At 49.4% G+C, this 16651-nt stretch overlaps 1 protein-coding gene across 1 annotated transcript in view; it reads right to left on the minus strand.

Annotated features, from left to right (window-relative positions):
- The window catches only part of LOC122931345 (retinal guanylyl cyclase 2-like), a 77209-nt gene that overhangs the window by 28499 nt on the left and 32059 nt on the right, over positions 1 to 16651 (minus strand). Inside the window, exon 5 of the mRNA XM_044285411.1 lies at positions 4602 to 4686. Within this exon, the coding sequence (XP_044141346.1) occupies positions 4602 to 4686 (85 nt within the window). The remainder of the gene's footprint in view (positions 1 to 4601; positions 4687 to 16651) is intronic.

Raw genomic sequence — 16651 nt, forward strand, 5'->3', positions numbered from 1 at the left:
ATACGGATTAGATTTGAGTGAATCCATTGTAAACTAAGCTATAAATTTGTCTGCCAAATGAATCCAAAGCTTTGGCGATTCACCCAAAAATGGCGCACATTGCCATTTTACTGTGACAGGGAAGATGAAGAATCACTGGGTGGGGTCTTGCCCTGATTGGCTCAGAGACTGACAGACAGCCTGATCCGCCAATCAAGCTCCTTCCGCTGAGAACGCCATTACACACTGCTCTCTGCTCAGCTTGCGTTCTGATAGCATGTGTTGTGGCTGTGTCTACCAGAAAGTTATTGAAGACACAAGACAGTGGTCTAGCTGTACTAGAGACACTACACGGAGAGAACAGGGAGATATAATTGGGTAGATTTGAGGGTTTTATTACGGAAAGCTTAGCATAGAGAGTGAGGGTCTGGTCACTCTGAGTTGCGAGTTGTGAATTGCACTACACAGGATGCTCCAGCCTCATCAGTTGTGACGCCATGCCTACCTCTCTGCACACCTCATGGCCGTGGACAAGGTCTATGCTTAGACCGAAACACTAGTGTCGGCCTATAAGCCTGTTTATTATGGAGTGACTTTCATAAATCCAAGATATACTTTTGAGTGCTGTGGTATTCATACACGTCCACGTGGAAGGATTTCTTTACCATTGAGCACCACATTATATCCCAGAGTGCTGACCAATTAATTATAATTTTGAGCTTTTAAAAAAACAACAACTCATGTTTCATAGGCTTATTACCAGCACCCCAATACCATACATTCTCTTGCAAACACTGCGCTATTGCCTCTTTTTATCTTCTAAAAATATTAATTTACCATATGTAATTGGGCATTGAATTTCAGTGCATCAATATAGCCACGCTAATTAACCCATTGTATTACTGCAAGATCCTGTCACGGATGTTGTTGCAAGAAAACTAGAAGACAACAAACGAAGATCCGACTGACTTGATCCCAAACTAAGGAACATAAGGGTGAGCCCTGTAAAAGCCCTAGCTCTCTCCCTGACTTCTCAGCCCATGCAAAGATCTCTATGATAGATAATTGCATGCCCTCGTGCCTCGACTGTATGACACCTGAACACCCTATAATAGTGAGGGGACACGACCACTGGCTCCCTACACTTAATACAGAGGGAGTCAGGGTCACCTAGGATCAAGCAAACAGGAAAACACAAATAAATGAACAGACTTATCTGTAGAAGCATCAGTTGCAGCATCCAGCATGCACACACTCCAGGAAGTTGTATAAACCGCAAAGTGATGCAATATGGGAGGGGATTTAAAGGGATGCAATCAGTGCAACTACATGACAGCTGAGAGAGGGAAACGAGATGACAAAACGAAAGCAAAACAAAAGAATCTCAAGCAGGAGGTTCTGAAGAACGTCTGTCAGAGCTTCTCAGATATCTGGCGGTGACAGATCCTGTGTAGTTAACAAAAGCCTTTCACTGCAGAAACTTTATTACTATACTTAAACATGTTTTAATTAGTATGCCCACATGAGTCAACGTGTTCCATTACTTCAAGATACCTTGTAGTTAAAGTAAAATAATTTTACTACAAAAACTGCATTTTTACCATTGTAAATTGTCAATACCAGTGTGCAGTGTGCTTGTAGAAGAAGAAAGACATTTAATTGCACCTCTGTTTTTAAATTACAGAAAAAATACACTTGCAGATTTGCTATTATTGGGCTCATAATGAAATGTCTGACAAATGGAGTGCAAAACAAAATACCCAGGCCTCATCAACCGAGAGTCCAAATTTGAGCAATAGTGCAAACAGCAGTAGCAGCATCAGCCATGTGGCCAGTAGTAGTAGTGGTAGCAGGCCACAGTTCTCCCTGATTTCCGATAGGCGCCACGTTATTATTGAGCACAGAAAGGATGAGATTCTGGATTGGATGGCTCACTTCTCTTTTCAGTAACAGCAGAATTATGTTGAGGTCACTTCTGAGCCTGACACCGTGCCTTGCAGCAAGGGGTCGCAGCGTTCCTCCTGCTACTCCTCCTTGCAAACCCAGAGAAGCCTTTCATTTTTTAGTTACATCCTCTCTGTCTTCACAGCCCACTCCTAGCAGGGTGTCTTCTTTTTTTCGAAGAAGAGACAACAAAACCCCATGTGATATGAAAGATAGCTGTGTTGGTGATGGTGGTGGTAGTAGTAGTAGTGGCACCCGTAGTCACGGTGGTGGTACTAGGGGAAAATAAAGAGCGGGGAATTGGGAGGGGGCCAAAGAGCCCACAATATCACAAATCCAGGACTATGCACACCCTCCTGCCACCAATGAGATCCCGTTGAGAAAGGTCTAATGCTAGACTGAAACGTTTAAGGAATGCCTAAACACCCTGGCCCTACCCATAGACACAGCCAATAGTGGATATGTTTTTCACTTGGGACAACCCTTATAACTGTGCTGATGCCAGCGGCAACAGCCTGGTCCTACCCATAGACACAGCCATAGCCAGGGGCACATGGGTCGCCACCACTTGTCTAGACCCACTCTGGTCTAACCACATCATAGGACATATAACGAGAAGGGTTCACCAAAGTGTATAGAGTGCACATGACACATAGAAGAAAGATCAAATCATCAGATACACAGGATTATCTGCCGTAATCATCTGCCTAAGGTCCATGGACGCAACAGGTAAAAACATAAACTACTTAACCTTCCAACCAACACAGGAAATTAATTATATTTTCATGTTCTGAAGATTTGGAACAAGTTAAACAAGATTAAATCCCAGAGATTATTTCATTGTGTCATCAGTGGACGACGAGCAGCAGGTGATGTGCAACATGGGAGCTTCACCAAGGATCAGAGGTGGGAGAGACCAAGACAAGGAAAGTGATTGGATATCTAACCATCAAAGTGACGCCAGAAAAGACTGACAACCAGCAAACCAGAGTAGTAGGAAGGAGTCAAGTGTGTGCTGCTTCTCAAAGGACCTGTCCAGTTTGCAACCATTCCTTCCTTGTTCCCAGACATCTAAAATAAAAAATGAAGTCACTTTGTAAAAAAAAATAAAAAAAATCTCTTACCGTTTTGTGTACAGAGGCCCTATGCAGACCTATGTGTCTCCATGGTTACAGACTACAAACAAACCCTTGTGTAGTCTGATCCTGTAATCATGTGTTCTACTGTACGCATTTTTTGTGTTTTTCTTTTCTCACTCACAGCCTCCCTTTTTCGTTCACACACCCGTATGAGGGCTTGGTTTTTGCAGGACAAGTTGCACTTCCTAATGGCGCTATTTAATATTGAATACCATGTAGTGGGAAGCAGGAAATAAAATTACAAATGGGGTGGAATTGGAAAACAAAACGTAATACCGACACAGTTTTATGGGTTTTCTTTTTACTGCGTTCCTTATGCGGTAAAACCGGTCCTCCTTATTCTCTGAATCAGTACAATTACAGCAATACCACATTTATATAGTTTTTCTTGTGCTTTAATATTTTAAGCAAAAACTTTAGAAAAAAAGATCTATATATTTTTTTCATTGCATTATTCTAACTAAAGTTTTTATATTTATGTCTACAGAGCTGTATGAGAGCTCATTTTTCTGAGGGGGCAATCTGCAGTTTTCACTTTTCATACAATTTTTGTTCAATTTTTTGGGGGAGGTGAAGTGACGAAAAAACTGTGAATCAGCCATTTAGATTTTTTTTTTTTTCGTTATGGCGTTCACAATATGGGATAATTACATTTATATTTTAATAGTTTGGGCGGTTTGGGATACAGCAATACTAATCATTTTTTAATTGTTTATTAAAGGAGGGTGATTAGAATTTTAATATATATTTTTTTGTACTTTTTTATTTATTTATTTAGCTTTTTTTATCCACCGTATGAGATCTAAACGTGTTCTTAAAGTCACTTTTCCCATACACTACACTGTGATTTAATACAGCAGGCATGCTCAACCTACGGCCCTCCAGCTGTTGCAAAACTACAACTCCCAGCTATCAGCCTACAGCAGGGCATTGTGGGAGTTGTAGTTTTACAACAGCTGGGGGGCCGCAGGTTGAGCATGCCTATAATATAGCATATTCTTATGGAGCAATGCTACCTGCAGGCTTCCATGAGAATATACCTGTGATAGGCCTGGTAGCCTCCAGCAGGCTTCAGCCTATCAGCCTCTCATCACCAACAAACAGCTTCCCTGATCTCAGCGTGGGGAAGCTGTTCGAGCCGCGGGAAAGCAGAGCACCCGAGGAGGAAAGCCACCTCAGATGCAGTGGTCACTATTGATCACAGCATTTGAGGGGTTAAATGACCCATACATGTCTGCTGCTATGGCGGGCTCCAAAGTGCGGACATGTATGGCAGATGTCATGATGGGATTATGAGAGGGAGTGGAGAAACACACAACTGCAGGATCAGACTACTCAGGGTTTTTTCTTTGTATTCTATAACCATGGAGACACATAGGCATGCATAGGAGCTGTGTACACAAAACGGTTAGAGATTTTTAATCATTAGTATTTGCAAAGTTGCTTCATTTTTATATTTTTATTATTTTAGATGACGCAATAAAAATGTTGCCAAAGGTATACACACCCTAGATGTAACGAAATGAAAGATGTACTTACCTGATGAGATAAGAGACACCAACCCCACATAAAGCCAAGGCGAACACCAAGCCAAACACCAGGATGACAATAGACGGTTCAATACCTGAAATATACAATGTAGCATCATTACCACTTCACAAGGTATCACCTTGATATAAAGGGTTCTGTGAAAAACCAAAGGATCCCCAAAAATCCCATGAAACACCAAATGTTTCCCAAAGTGCACCAAAGCCTGGGAAATGGCTAATGAAGACAATATGGACCCTTACGGATCTGTATCCTTCTCATAGAAGGCAATGGAGCAAAAATATGGATCCATGTAAGAATATCTGAAGATGCTGCAGTCCATTAAAGGGGCATTCCAGTCTAAAACATTCATTGCCTGTCCACCTGATGGTGGTTAGATCCTGATGGGCAGGAGTGCTGAGAGATGAACCCATAAAAATCTGATATTCAGGGACTTTCTTTTTTTTTTTTTTTGGGATGATTCTCTTTAAAAGGGTTATGCCATTACTGATGTACAAAATGAAAATCAGACATCATATAGTACATGACAATACCTTTCTTACAAAGCTAGAACCAGCCCTGTACCTCACAAGAATCCAGAGATCTCACCATTCATTAATCCAATTGTTCTCCTAGATTTATTACAAGCTGCAAGCTATCACAGCTCACACGGTGTGTCCTTTCTGCTTCAGCGGTCTCCCTATCACAGCATCAAAAAGCATGTTCTTTATGCTGAAGCTCAACTGTTTATTTCCTGCTGCAGCTCTCTCCCTATCACAGCTCAGGGGGCATGTCCGTCCTGTTGCAGCTCTCTCCCTATCACAGCTCAGGGGGCATGTCCGTCCTGTTGCAGCTCTCTCCCTATCACAGCTCAGGGGGCATGTCCGTCCTGTTGCAGCTCTCTCCCTATCACAGCTCAGGGGGCATGTCCGTCCTGCTGCAGCTCTTTCCCTATCACAGCTCAGGGGGCATGTCCGTCCTGTTGCAGCTCTCTCCCTATCACAGCTCAGGGGGCATGTCCATCCTGCTGCAGCTCTCACCCTATCACAGCTCAGGGGGCATGTCCTTCCTGTTGCAGCTCTCACCCTATCACAGCTCAGGGGGCATGTCCGTCCTGCTGCAGCTCTTTCCCTATCACAGCTCAGGGGGCATGTCCTTCCTGTTGCAGCTCTCACCCTATCACAGCTCAGGGGGCATGTCCGTCCTGCTGCAGCTCTATCCCTATCACAGCTCAGGGGGCATGTCCGTCCTGTTGCAGCTCTCACCCTATCACAGCTCAGAGGACATGTCCGTCCTGCTGCAGCTCTCTCCCTATCACAGCTCAGGGGGCATGTCCTTCCTGTTGCAGCTCTCTCCCTATCACAGCTCAGGGGGCATGTCCGTCCTGCTGCAGCTCTCACCCTATCACAGCTCAGGGGGCATGTCCGTCCTGCTGCAGCTCTCTTCTTATCATAGCTCAGGGGGCATGTCCGTCCTGCTGCAGCTCTCTTCCTATCACAGCTCAGGGGGCATGTCCGTCCTGCTGCAGCTCTTTCCCTATCACAGCTCAGGGGGCATGTCCGTCCTGTTGCAGCTCTCTCCCTATCACAGCTCAGGGGGCATGTCCGTCCTGCTGCAGCTCTTTCCCTATCACAGCTCAGGGGGTATGTCCTTCCTGTTGCAGCTCTCACCCTATCACAGCTCAGGGGGCATGTCCGTCCTGCTGCAGCTCTTTCCCTATCACAGCTCAGGGGGCATGTCCTTCCTGTTGCAGCTCTCACCCTATCACAGCTCAGGGGCATGTCCGTCCTGCTGCAGCTCTTTCCCTATCACAGCTCAGGGGGCATGTCCTTCCTGTTGCAGCTCTCTCCCTATCACAGCTCAGGGGGCATGTCCGTCCTGCTGCAGCTCTTTCCCTATCACAGCTCAGGGGGCATGTCCGCCCTGCTGCAGCTCTCACCCTATCACAGCTCAGGGGGCATGTCCGTCCTGCTGCAGCTCTTTCCCTATCACAGCTCAGGGGGCATGTCCTTCCTGTTGCAGCTCTCTCCCTATCACAGCTCTGTCCGTCCTGCTGCAGCTCTTTCCCTATCACAGCTCAGGGGGCATGTCCGTCCTGCTGCAGCTCTTTCCCTATCACAGCTCAGGGGGCATGTCCTTCCTGTTGCAGCTCTCACCCTATCACAGCTCAGGGGGCATGTCCGTCCTGCTGCAGCTCTTTCCCTATCACAGCTCAGGGGGCATGTCCTTCCTGTTGCAGCTCTCACCCTATCACAGCTCAGGGGGCATGTCCGTCCTGCTGCAGCACTTTCCCTATCACAGCTCAGGGGGCATGTCCTTCCTGTTGCAGCTCTCACCCTATCACAGCTCAGGGGGCATGTCCGTCCTGCTGCAGCTCTTTCCCTATCACAGCTCAGGGGGCATGTCCTTCCTGTTGCAGCTTACTCCCTATCACAGCTCAGGGGGCATGTCCGTCCTGCTGCAGCTCTCACCCTATCACAGCTCAGGGGGCATGTCCGTCCTGCTGCAGCTCTCTTCTTATCATAGCTCAGGGGGCATGTCCGTCCTGCTGCAGCTCTCTTCCTATCACAGCTCAGGGGGCATGTCCGTCCTGCTGCAGCTCTTTCCCTATCACAGCTCAGGGGGCATGTCCATCCTGTTGCAGCTCTCTCCCTATCACAGCTCAGGGGGCATGTCCGTCCTGCTGCAGCTCTTTCCCTATCACAGCTCAGGGGGCATGTCCTTCCTGTTGCAGCTCTCACCCTATCACAGCTCAGGGGGCATGTCCGTCCTGCTGCAGCTCTTTCCCTATCACAGCTCAGGGGGCATGTCCTTCCTGTTGCAGCTCTCACCCTATCACAGCTCAGGGGGCATGTCCGTCCTGCTGCAGCTCTTTCTCTATCACAGCTCAGGGGGCATGTCCTTCCTGTTGCAGCTCTCTCCCTATCACAGCTCAGGGGGCATGTCCGTCCTGCTGCAGCTCTTTCCCTATCACAGCTCAGGGGTTATGTCCGCCCTGCTGCAGCTCTCACCCTATCACAGCTCAGGGGGCATGTCCGTCCTGCTGCAGCTCTTTCCCTATCACAGCTCAGGGGGCATGTCCTTCCTGTTGCAGCTCTCTCCCTATCACAGCTCTGTCCGTCCTGCTGCAGCTCTTTCCCTATCACAGCTCAGGGGGCATGTCCGTCCTGCTGCAGCTCTCACCCTATCACAGCTCAGGGGGCATGTCCGTCCTGCTGCAGCTCTTTCCCTATCACAGCTCAGGGGGCATGTCCTTCCTGTTGCAGCTCTCACCCTATCACAGCTCAGGGGGCATGTCCGTCCTGCTGCAGCTCTTTCCCTATCACAGCTCAGGGGGCATGTCCTTCCTGTTGCAGCTCTCACCCTATCACAGCTCCGGGGGCATGTCCGTCCTGCTGCAGCTCTTTCCCTATCACAGCTCAGGGGGCATGTCCTTCCTGTTGCAGCTCTCTCCCTATCACAGCTCAGGGGGCATGTCCGTCCTGCTGCAGCTCTTTCCCTATCACAGCTCAGGGGGCATGTCCACCCTGCTGCAGCTCTCACCCTATCACAGCTCAGGGGGCATGTCCATCCTGCTGCAGCTCTTTCCCTATCACAGCTCAGGGGGCATGTCTGCCCTGCTGCAGCTCTTTCCCTATCACAGCTCAGGGGGCATGTCCACCCTGCTGCAGCTCTTTCCCTATCACAGCTCAGGGGGCATGTCCGTCCTGCTGCAGCTCTTTCCCTATCACAGCTCAGGGGGCATGTCCTTCCTGTTGCAGCTCTCTCCCTATCACAGCTCAGGGGGCATGTCCTTCCTGTTGCAGCTCTCTCCCTATCACAGCTCAGGGGGCATGTCCGTCCTGCTGCAGCTCTTTCCCTATCACAGCTCAGGGGGCATGTCCACCCTGCTGCAGCTCTCACCCTATCACAGCTCAGGGGGCATGTCCATCCTGCTGCAGCTCTTTCCCTATCACAGCTCAGGGGGCATGTCTGCCCTGCTGCAGCTCTTTCCCTATCACAGCTCAGGGGGCATGTCCACCCTGCTGCAGCTCTCACCCTATCACAGCTCAGGGGGCATGTCCGTCCTGCTGCAGCTCTTTCCCTATCACAGCTCAGGGGGCATGTCCTTCCTGCTGCAGCTCTCTCCCTATCACAGCTCAGGGGGCATGTCCTTCCTGTTGCAGCTCTCTCCCTATCACAGCTCAGGGGGCATGTCCGTCCTGCTGCAGCTCTTTCCCTATCACAGCTCAGGGGGCATGTCCGCCCTGCTGCAGCTCTCACCCTATCACAGCTCAGGGGGCATGTCCGCCCTGCTGCAGCTCTTTCCCTATCACAGCTCAGGGGGCATGTCCACCCTGCTGCAGCTCTCACCCTATCACAGCTCAGGGGGCATGTCCGTCCTGCTGCAGCTCTATCCCTATCACAGCTCAGGGGGCATGTCCTTCCTGTTGCAGCTCTCTCCCTATCACAGCTCAGGGGGCATGTCCTTCCTGTTGCAGCTCTCTCCCTATCACAGCTCAGGGGGCATGTCCGTCCTGCTGCAGCTCTTTCCCTATCACAGCTCAGGGGGCATGTCCGCCCTGCTGCAGCTCTCACCCTATCACAGCTCAGGGGGCATGTCCGCCCTGCTGCAGCTCTCTCAGAGAATATAATGAAGTAAAGAGAATATATCACAACTGGAGAATTTTTGTAACTTAAAGCAAATTACAAAAGAAGCTCTGCACGCTGAATTATATTCAAATAACATTTAATGGTGGACAATGATTGTCCTGACAGGTTGGCAAGTCAAGAACTTTTTGATTTAGGCTGACATTTTATACAGTAGTGGTTATATATAATGCAGCCAGTTATCAGCAGCCCTCAGGTGACCTAAGACAGATCCAACCTTCTACAGTCAGGACACCCTACATATGGTGGTGGTAGGGTGATGGTGGAAGGATTTTTATGACAGAAATGTTGCTGCATTTTGGCCCAAAAATGCACATTTTAGGCCATCCTGTATTTGATGCTAAGCTACACCCCTTTTCAACTAAGCCATGCCTCCGAAGCTTCTCAAGAAAACTACTGGACGTGGCTTTCTACACCACAGTTTTGACATTGACCACTGAGACTCACGATAAGCGGACAATTCCTGTTCTGTAGAAAACTCTCCTTAGCATTCATTTCATGATCATCACAGGCAGGATTACAGTAACAGTTAACACCTATTGTAGGAAGGCGCAAGGGTCCGTCGTTGACGTAAGGTATGTGTCACCAAGGTTCCTGGCCTCGGTGAAGTAAGAGCCGCTATTTTCAGGTGTCAGTGGCAGCTATTGCTGATGGACACTTTGCTATTTTAGTATGACTGTATAGCTGATCCAGGACGGCTGGGAGTAGTCAAAGTGCTGGGTGGGTGACTACTCCTCACGTTCCAGGCCGGGTCTTGACTGGCCTATAAAAAACCCAGCCGGCAGGGGGGGAGCTCTTGCAATCGCTGGTGTGGGAACTGAGCCTTGTGCTGGGCTGAAAAGCTGAGACCTGTGTGTTGGGAGTGCAGGCCACCTAAAGCCTGCATTTGGACTGCTGGAGGCAGAACCGCCGACAAGGTGACATTTTTTGTTATGCACAAACTTTCTACTCGGTGTGAACAAACACCAACCCTGCAAAGAGTGTTTTTTGTTTGACCTTATGTGTGAATATACATGGACATTTGAATTACGAACTTGTACTTTGCCTTTGCACTGCACCCGCTTATCCCAACTACCAGAGCGAATTCCCACAATTGGGGGAGGATGCGGGCATTGCAGTGAGGCTGGCGTGAAGGCCGAAATATTTGTTTTTCCCGGGCATGGTTGTATGTCTTACATCAAACCATCGAGATTACAACCCGTGTCCCTCGACAAAATGGAAGCTGTCGTGAAAGCCCTCATAGAGGTTAACCTGCAACAGCAGGAGGCCAATAAGCAGCAGCAGGAAACAAACCAGCTGCTGTTACAACATGTGATGGCTTTACAAGCAGCAGGAGCATCCCAGAGCATCCACGATGCCCGGAAAGCGGTCCATGCGGCAATCCCCAAGATGACCCCCGCAGATGACGTCGAGACCTATTTGACGATCTTTGAGAAGGTAGCCGTGAGAGAGAAGCTACCCCGGGAGCAATGGGCTGAGGTCATCGCTCAGTTCCTGGCGTCTGGACCCCAGCAGGTATATTTTGACTTACCGGATGATCAAGCGGCTGATTACCCGACAGTTAAGGGTGAGATCATGGCGAGACTGGGGGTGAATGTATTAATCCGGGCCCAATGGGTGCATCAGTGGGGGTTTAACCCGGCTGAGCCCGCGAGGCCCCAGTATTATACCCTATTACACCTTTTGCAAAAATGGCTGCAATCTGACGTGCTGCAATCTGACGGCCTTTGGAGTGCGCTGTGACACTTATGCCACACTTGCTGTTGCCTGTGGCAACGTTTTGCTGTTTCAGCATGCGGGGGCAGTGTCACGGCCTTTGTGGTGTGTGCCGTGACATGGTCGCCTTGCATGTTGTTGCCTGCGGCAACGTGTAGCTTTTTTTGCTGGTGTGTGCACTTCCCCTTTGAGTTATTTCCTCCTCTGTCCAGTGCTGGAGGGGTTAACCACCTTGTTGGGCGTGGTCACTAGGTGGTTCTTCTTACCTGTGGCTAGAGGCCAGGAGTCAGTGGTACTCCAGCCATGGTGTGTGTTGGAGTTATGCTCCTGGTCTTCATGTTCCATCTCCCAGAGAAAGGGCCTCCTAGTGGGACATCGATGTCTCCAGCGAGGTCTTCTTATTCTATCCTCCATGTTCCCCTACCTTACATGTGTTGTATGTTTTCTGTGGGGTTATGATTTGGTGTGTTGTAATTGAACCACAAGCCTGTATGCAGTGCCGCCTGGGGCTGCCATGCACCTTGCGGCATGGGGGTCCTGGCGGAGTCTGGTGTGCTGGATTCCTGTGTGAGTTGCTGGTATGGTGTTCTGTTTGGTGTTAGGGCTCCGGTACGTATTCACGGGTTCCAGTTGTGGTGGCAGCGGCAGGTAGGTGTGTTGTCTTGTTTTCTTACCTGCCGATTCTATTGCTGCATATGGTCTTTTCCTTTCCCTGCTTCTAGGCCTTTAGAGACGCCTGTTCCTCCGTGTTGTGGATGAACAGGTCATTTCTCCCCTGCTCCTAAGTGAGTGATTTTGAGGGCGACTCAGGATATTAGGTATCCAGGGTATGAGCCGTCCTACCATCCAGGTCTGCTCATACTGTGAGGAGTTAGGGCTAGGTATAGGGATGCATTAGGAGGTGGCCTGCTCCCTTATCCTTGTGTTCAGGCCTAGTTGCTTTCATTATCCCCCAGTCATCGTACGGTGGGGGGTTTTCTCCACTCCCCACCGTGACACGCTATGAGGCTACCAGGAATTTGAAAGGGGGTTTGTTTCGGAGGGGGGCAGCCAAACCCCAGCAATCTCCATCCCAGACCCAGAGACTTGTGCCAACCAAGCCCGCCCAGGGTGTAACCCCCGTAGACACGGCTCCAATGGTATGCTGTTGGTGTCAGGAGCCTGGCCAAATAAGGGCCGACTGTCCCCATCGGGGCGAACCCATGGAGACTAACTATGAATACCGCAACTCGTTGTACGCCAGGAAGCTGTGTGCATCAGGTATCCCAGAGACTATAGACAATAACCATCTGTGCCAGGTAGAAGTGGGAGACACTCTGGTAGTGGCTTTGTTGGACTCAGGTGTCCCTGGTAAGAGCTACCCTGGTGCGGCCCAACGAGTATACTGGCCGAAAAATTGGGGTTGTGTGCATTCATGGAGATTTAAAGGACTATCCCACCGCCCTGGTGTCTCTATCCACGGCAGGCGGCAAGCGGACCCACGAGGTGGCCGTTGCCACCACTTTACCTTATGAACTAATAATAGGGAGAGACTTTCCGGGCTTCTCGGCCCTGTGGCAGGCTGTGAGAGTTGTTGAGTGGCCTGGCTCGGGCGGGAGACCAAAACCCTAAGAACCCGAGGCCAAAGAGCCAGCGGTAGGGGTGACCGCCACTTCAGTAGAAGAGGGGGAGACAACCCTGCTGTGTGTGTTGGTAGGAGACGTTGAGGACTTGCCGCCGAGTCCTGAATTGGCAGACCTCAATGTCTCCGGTGAAAATTTCGGAACCGCACGACATCGTTAACCAGGAAATGCTGTATCAGGTAAACCAACTACGTGCTGAGCATACTGAACAGCTTGTGGTGCCCAAGGCGTATCGCAAGCTCGTATTGGAGCTTGCCCACCAACATGTTCTTGGGGGTCACTTGGGGTGGCAGAAAATGCAGGACCGGATCCTATAGCGGTTTTACTGACCCAGTGTGTTCAGAGAGGTGGAAGAGTATTGCAAGTCTTGCCCAACCTGCCAGATAAATAGCTCCCAGCCACATTTCCGGAGTCCCCTGGTCCCTCTCCCGATTATCGAGGTCCCGTTCGAGCGAATCACTATGGATCTCATAGGCCCAGTACCGAAGTCCGCTATAGGGCACCAACACATCTTGGTCATCCTCGACTATGCCACTCGGTGCCCGGAGGCGGTGCCACTGCGACATACATCAGCCAAACTTGAAGCTAAGGAGTTAATGGAGATGTTTTCCCAAGTGGGACTACCTAAAGAGGTTCTGACCGACCAAGGGACCCCTTTTATGTCCAAGGTCATGAGGGAACTCTGTAAGTTGCTCCACAGACATGCGTGTATCATCCGCAAACGGATGGCCTGGTAGAGAGATTTAATCAAACATTAAAAAACATGTTAAAAAGAGCGGTGTCTAAGGATGGGAGGGACTGGGACCTTCTTCTGCCCTATCTCATGTTTGCAGTGCGAGAGGTGCCCCAGGCCTCTACTGGGTTCTCTCCTTTCGAACTGCTATATGGCAGACACCCTCGCGGTCTGTTGGACGTGGCCAAAGAGGCGTGGGAACAACAACCCACACCACACAAAAGTGTTGTTGAGTACGTCACCCAGATGCAAGGACGGATGGAAACAGTGTTACCTCTGGTTAGGGAGCATATGGAGGCAGCGCAGAGAGCCCAGAGTAGTGTCTATAACTGGCAGGCTCGGCTCCGGACCTCTAACCCGGGTGATCGGGTATTTGTGCTGGTACCAACTATAGACTATATAGTAATTTCCTAGCTAGGTGGCAGGGGCCCTATGAGGTACTTGAGAAAGTGGGAGATGTAAACTACAAGGTACATCATCCGTGGGCGGCAAAAAACGGAGCAGGTGTATCAAGTGAATTTACTAAAACCATGGAAAGATGGGGAGTCCTCTACTGAAGACAGCCCCTGGCCAGGTTTTGTAGGAGAAAAGGTTCAGGCTCCTCGGTCTCATGCAAGAGAAGCGGCTGCCACAGTAAAAATTGCCACAGCCTCTTCTCTAAACAGGCTCAGGAGACCAGGGAGTTCATTAGTCGGAACATGGATGTGTTCTTGGACCTCCCTGGACGCACTTCCATAATCCGGCATGACATTTGCCTGAGGGTTAAAACCGTACCCGAGGCTCAGCGACAAGCCATTGCGGAGGAAGTGCAGCTAATGCTGCAGCTAGACGTCATTGACGAGTCCAAAAGTGAATGGGCCAGTCTGATAGAATTGATACCCAAGTCGGATGTAATGTTACGGTTCTGTAATGATTTTCGCAAAGTAAATGAAATCTCTAAGTTCGATGCATATCCCATGCCCCGGGTAGATGAGCTTATCGAGAAGTTTGGCCAAGCCCGGTATTTTTCTGTTTTGGACCTCACGAAGGTTACTGGCAGGTGCCCTTAATGGAGGCTGCCAAAGAGAAAACTGCCTTTGTCACCCATGAGGGGCTGTATCAATATAAGGTCTTACCCTTTGGTCTGCATGGCGTCCCGCCACGTTCCAACGACTCATGGACATTGTACTTCATCCACATAGTCGGTAAGCGTCGGCTTAGGCCACTTTCACACTCGCGTTTTGTGTGCATCCGTCATGGACGGATATGTTCAGATAATATAACCGTCTGCATCCATTCAGAACGGATCCGTATGTAATATCTTTAACATAGCCAAGACGGATCCGTCTTAAACACCATTGAAAGTCTATTGTGTCAGATTGTGTCAGTGAAAACGGATCCGTCCCCATTGACTTACATTGTGTGCCAGGACGGATCCGTTTGGCTCAGTTCATCAGACGGACACCAAAACGCTGCAGGCAGGAATAGAGACTGAACTGATGCATTCTGAGCGGATCCTTTTCCATTCAGAATGCATTAGGGCAAAACTGATCCGTTTTGGACCGCTTGTTAGAGCCCTGAACGGATCTCACGAACAGAAAGCCAAAACGCAAGTGTGAAAGTAGCCTTACCTGAACGATAACATCATTCACAGTACCGACTGGGAAAGTCATCTACCCAAAGTGCAGGCTGTAGTGGACTCTCTTAGAAAGGCTGGACTGACCGATAACCCAAAGAAATGCACGATAGGGTGAGAGGAGACTAAGTACCGTGACGTAGAATTATCAAACCCTAGGTAAATAAAATGGAGGCGATTCGGAATTGGCCACGACCGGTCACCATGAGGCAAGTAAAATCGTTCCAGGGAATGGTGGGTTATTATATAAGGTTCGTTCCCCATTTTGCCACTTTAGCGGCTCCATTGACAGGGCCCTTGCTATATCCATATATGGAGTATTTAAATCTAATTTCTGAAAAGTTTCTGCTGGGATTTGAACTCCCAACCTCTTGTACATTAGAGGCAAGGACCTTATCCACTCAGCTATAAAGCTGAATGCTCAACTGTAGTTTCTTATGTAGTGAGTATTCCTATTCAGCAGAAGACTTATTTAATATTTCTGTGCAGGTTAACATGTAGCTGTATAGTCTAGTGGTTAATGTTCTTGCCTCTAATGTACAAGGTTGGGATTTCGAATACTCAGTACATCAGAAACTTCTATGCGTTTTTTCTGGCAAAGTTTAGCATTCAGCTTTTTAGCTGAGTGGATAAGGTACTTGCCTCTAACGTACAAGGGGTTGGGAGTTCAAATTTCAGCAGAAACTTTTTTTAGAAATAGATGCTTAATTACATTTAAATACACTGACTCGAGCAGAAGCGGTGTTCGGCCGAACTCCGCAATGTGGCGAGCATAGCGATGCTCGAGTCGAACTAGTGTTCGGCCAACACTAGACGGGAGACCGTGATGGTCCGCTGGAATGACCAGGCGGCACAGTCTTTTTCCACGTTGAAGTCTGCCCTGTGTGGGTCCCCGGTTTTGGTGACACCCGACTTCAAGAGGGAGTTTGTGGTACAGACCGATGCCTCTGAAGTAGGTCTCAGAGCTGTACTCTCTCAGGAAATGGGGAGGAACATCCCGTTTTTTTCCTGAGCCGCAAACTCACCTCAGCCAAGACTAGGTACAGTATATTGGAGAGTGAGTGCCTGGCCATCAAATGGGCACCCGAGTCTCTCCACTATTATCTGTTGGGGAGAAAGTTCCGTCTGGTGACTGACCGCTCCCCTCTCTAGTGGATGCACCAGGCCAAAGAGAGGAATGCCCAGGTCACCAGATGGTTCTTGTCATTACAGAACTTCAAGTTCTCAGTGGAACATAGGGCAGGCCGCTTGCAGGGAAACGTGGATGCCCTGTCCCGGGTACACTGTCTTGCAAGTGTTCACCCCCTTAGGGTTGAACAAAGGGGGAGGTATGTAGGAAGGCGCAAGGGTCCGGTATTTTCAGATGTCAGTAGCAGCTAATGCTGATTGACACTTTGCTATTTTAGTATGGCTGTATAGCTGATCCGGGACGGCTCTTACTGGGAGTAGTCAAAGTGCTGGGAGGGTGACTACTCCCCACATTCCAGGCCGGGTCTTGACTGGCCTATAAAAAAAAACAGCCGGCAGTGTCAGCTGAGAGTGATTACTGGCAATCGCTGGTGTGGGAACTGAGCTCTGTGCAAGGCTGAAAAGCTGAGACCCGTGTGTTGGGAGAGCAGGCCACCTAAAGCCTGCATTTGGACTGCTCGAGGCAGAACCGCCGACGAGGTGATTTTTTTTGTTATGCACAAACTTTCTACTCGGTGTGAACAAACACCAACCCTGC

Source organism: Bufo gargarizans, chromosome 3, assembly GCF_014858855.1.
Source record: "Bufo gargarizans isolate SCDJY-AF-19 chromosome 3, ASM1485885v1, whole genome shotgun sequence".
In the NCBI taxonomy this organism is placed as follows: Eukaryota; Metazoa; Chordata; class Amphibia; order Anura; family Bufonidae; genus Bufo; species Bufo gargarizans.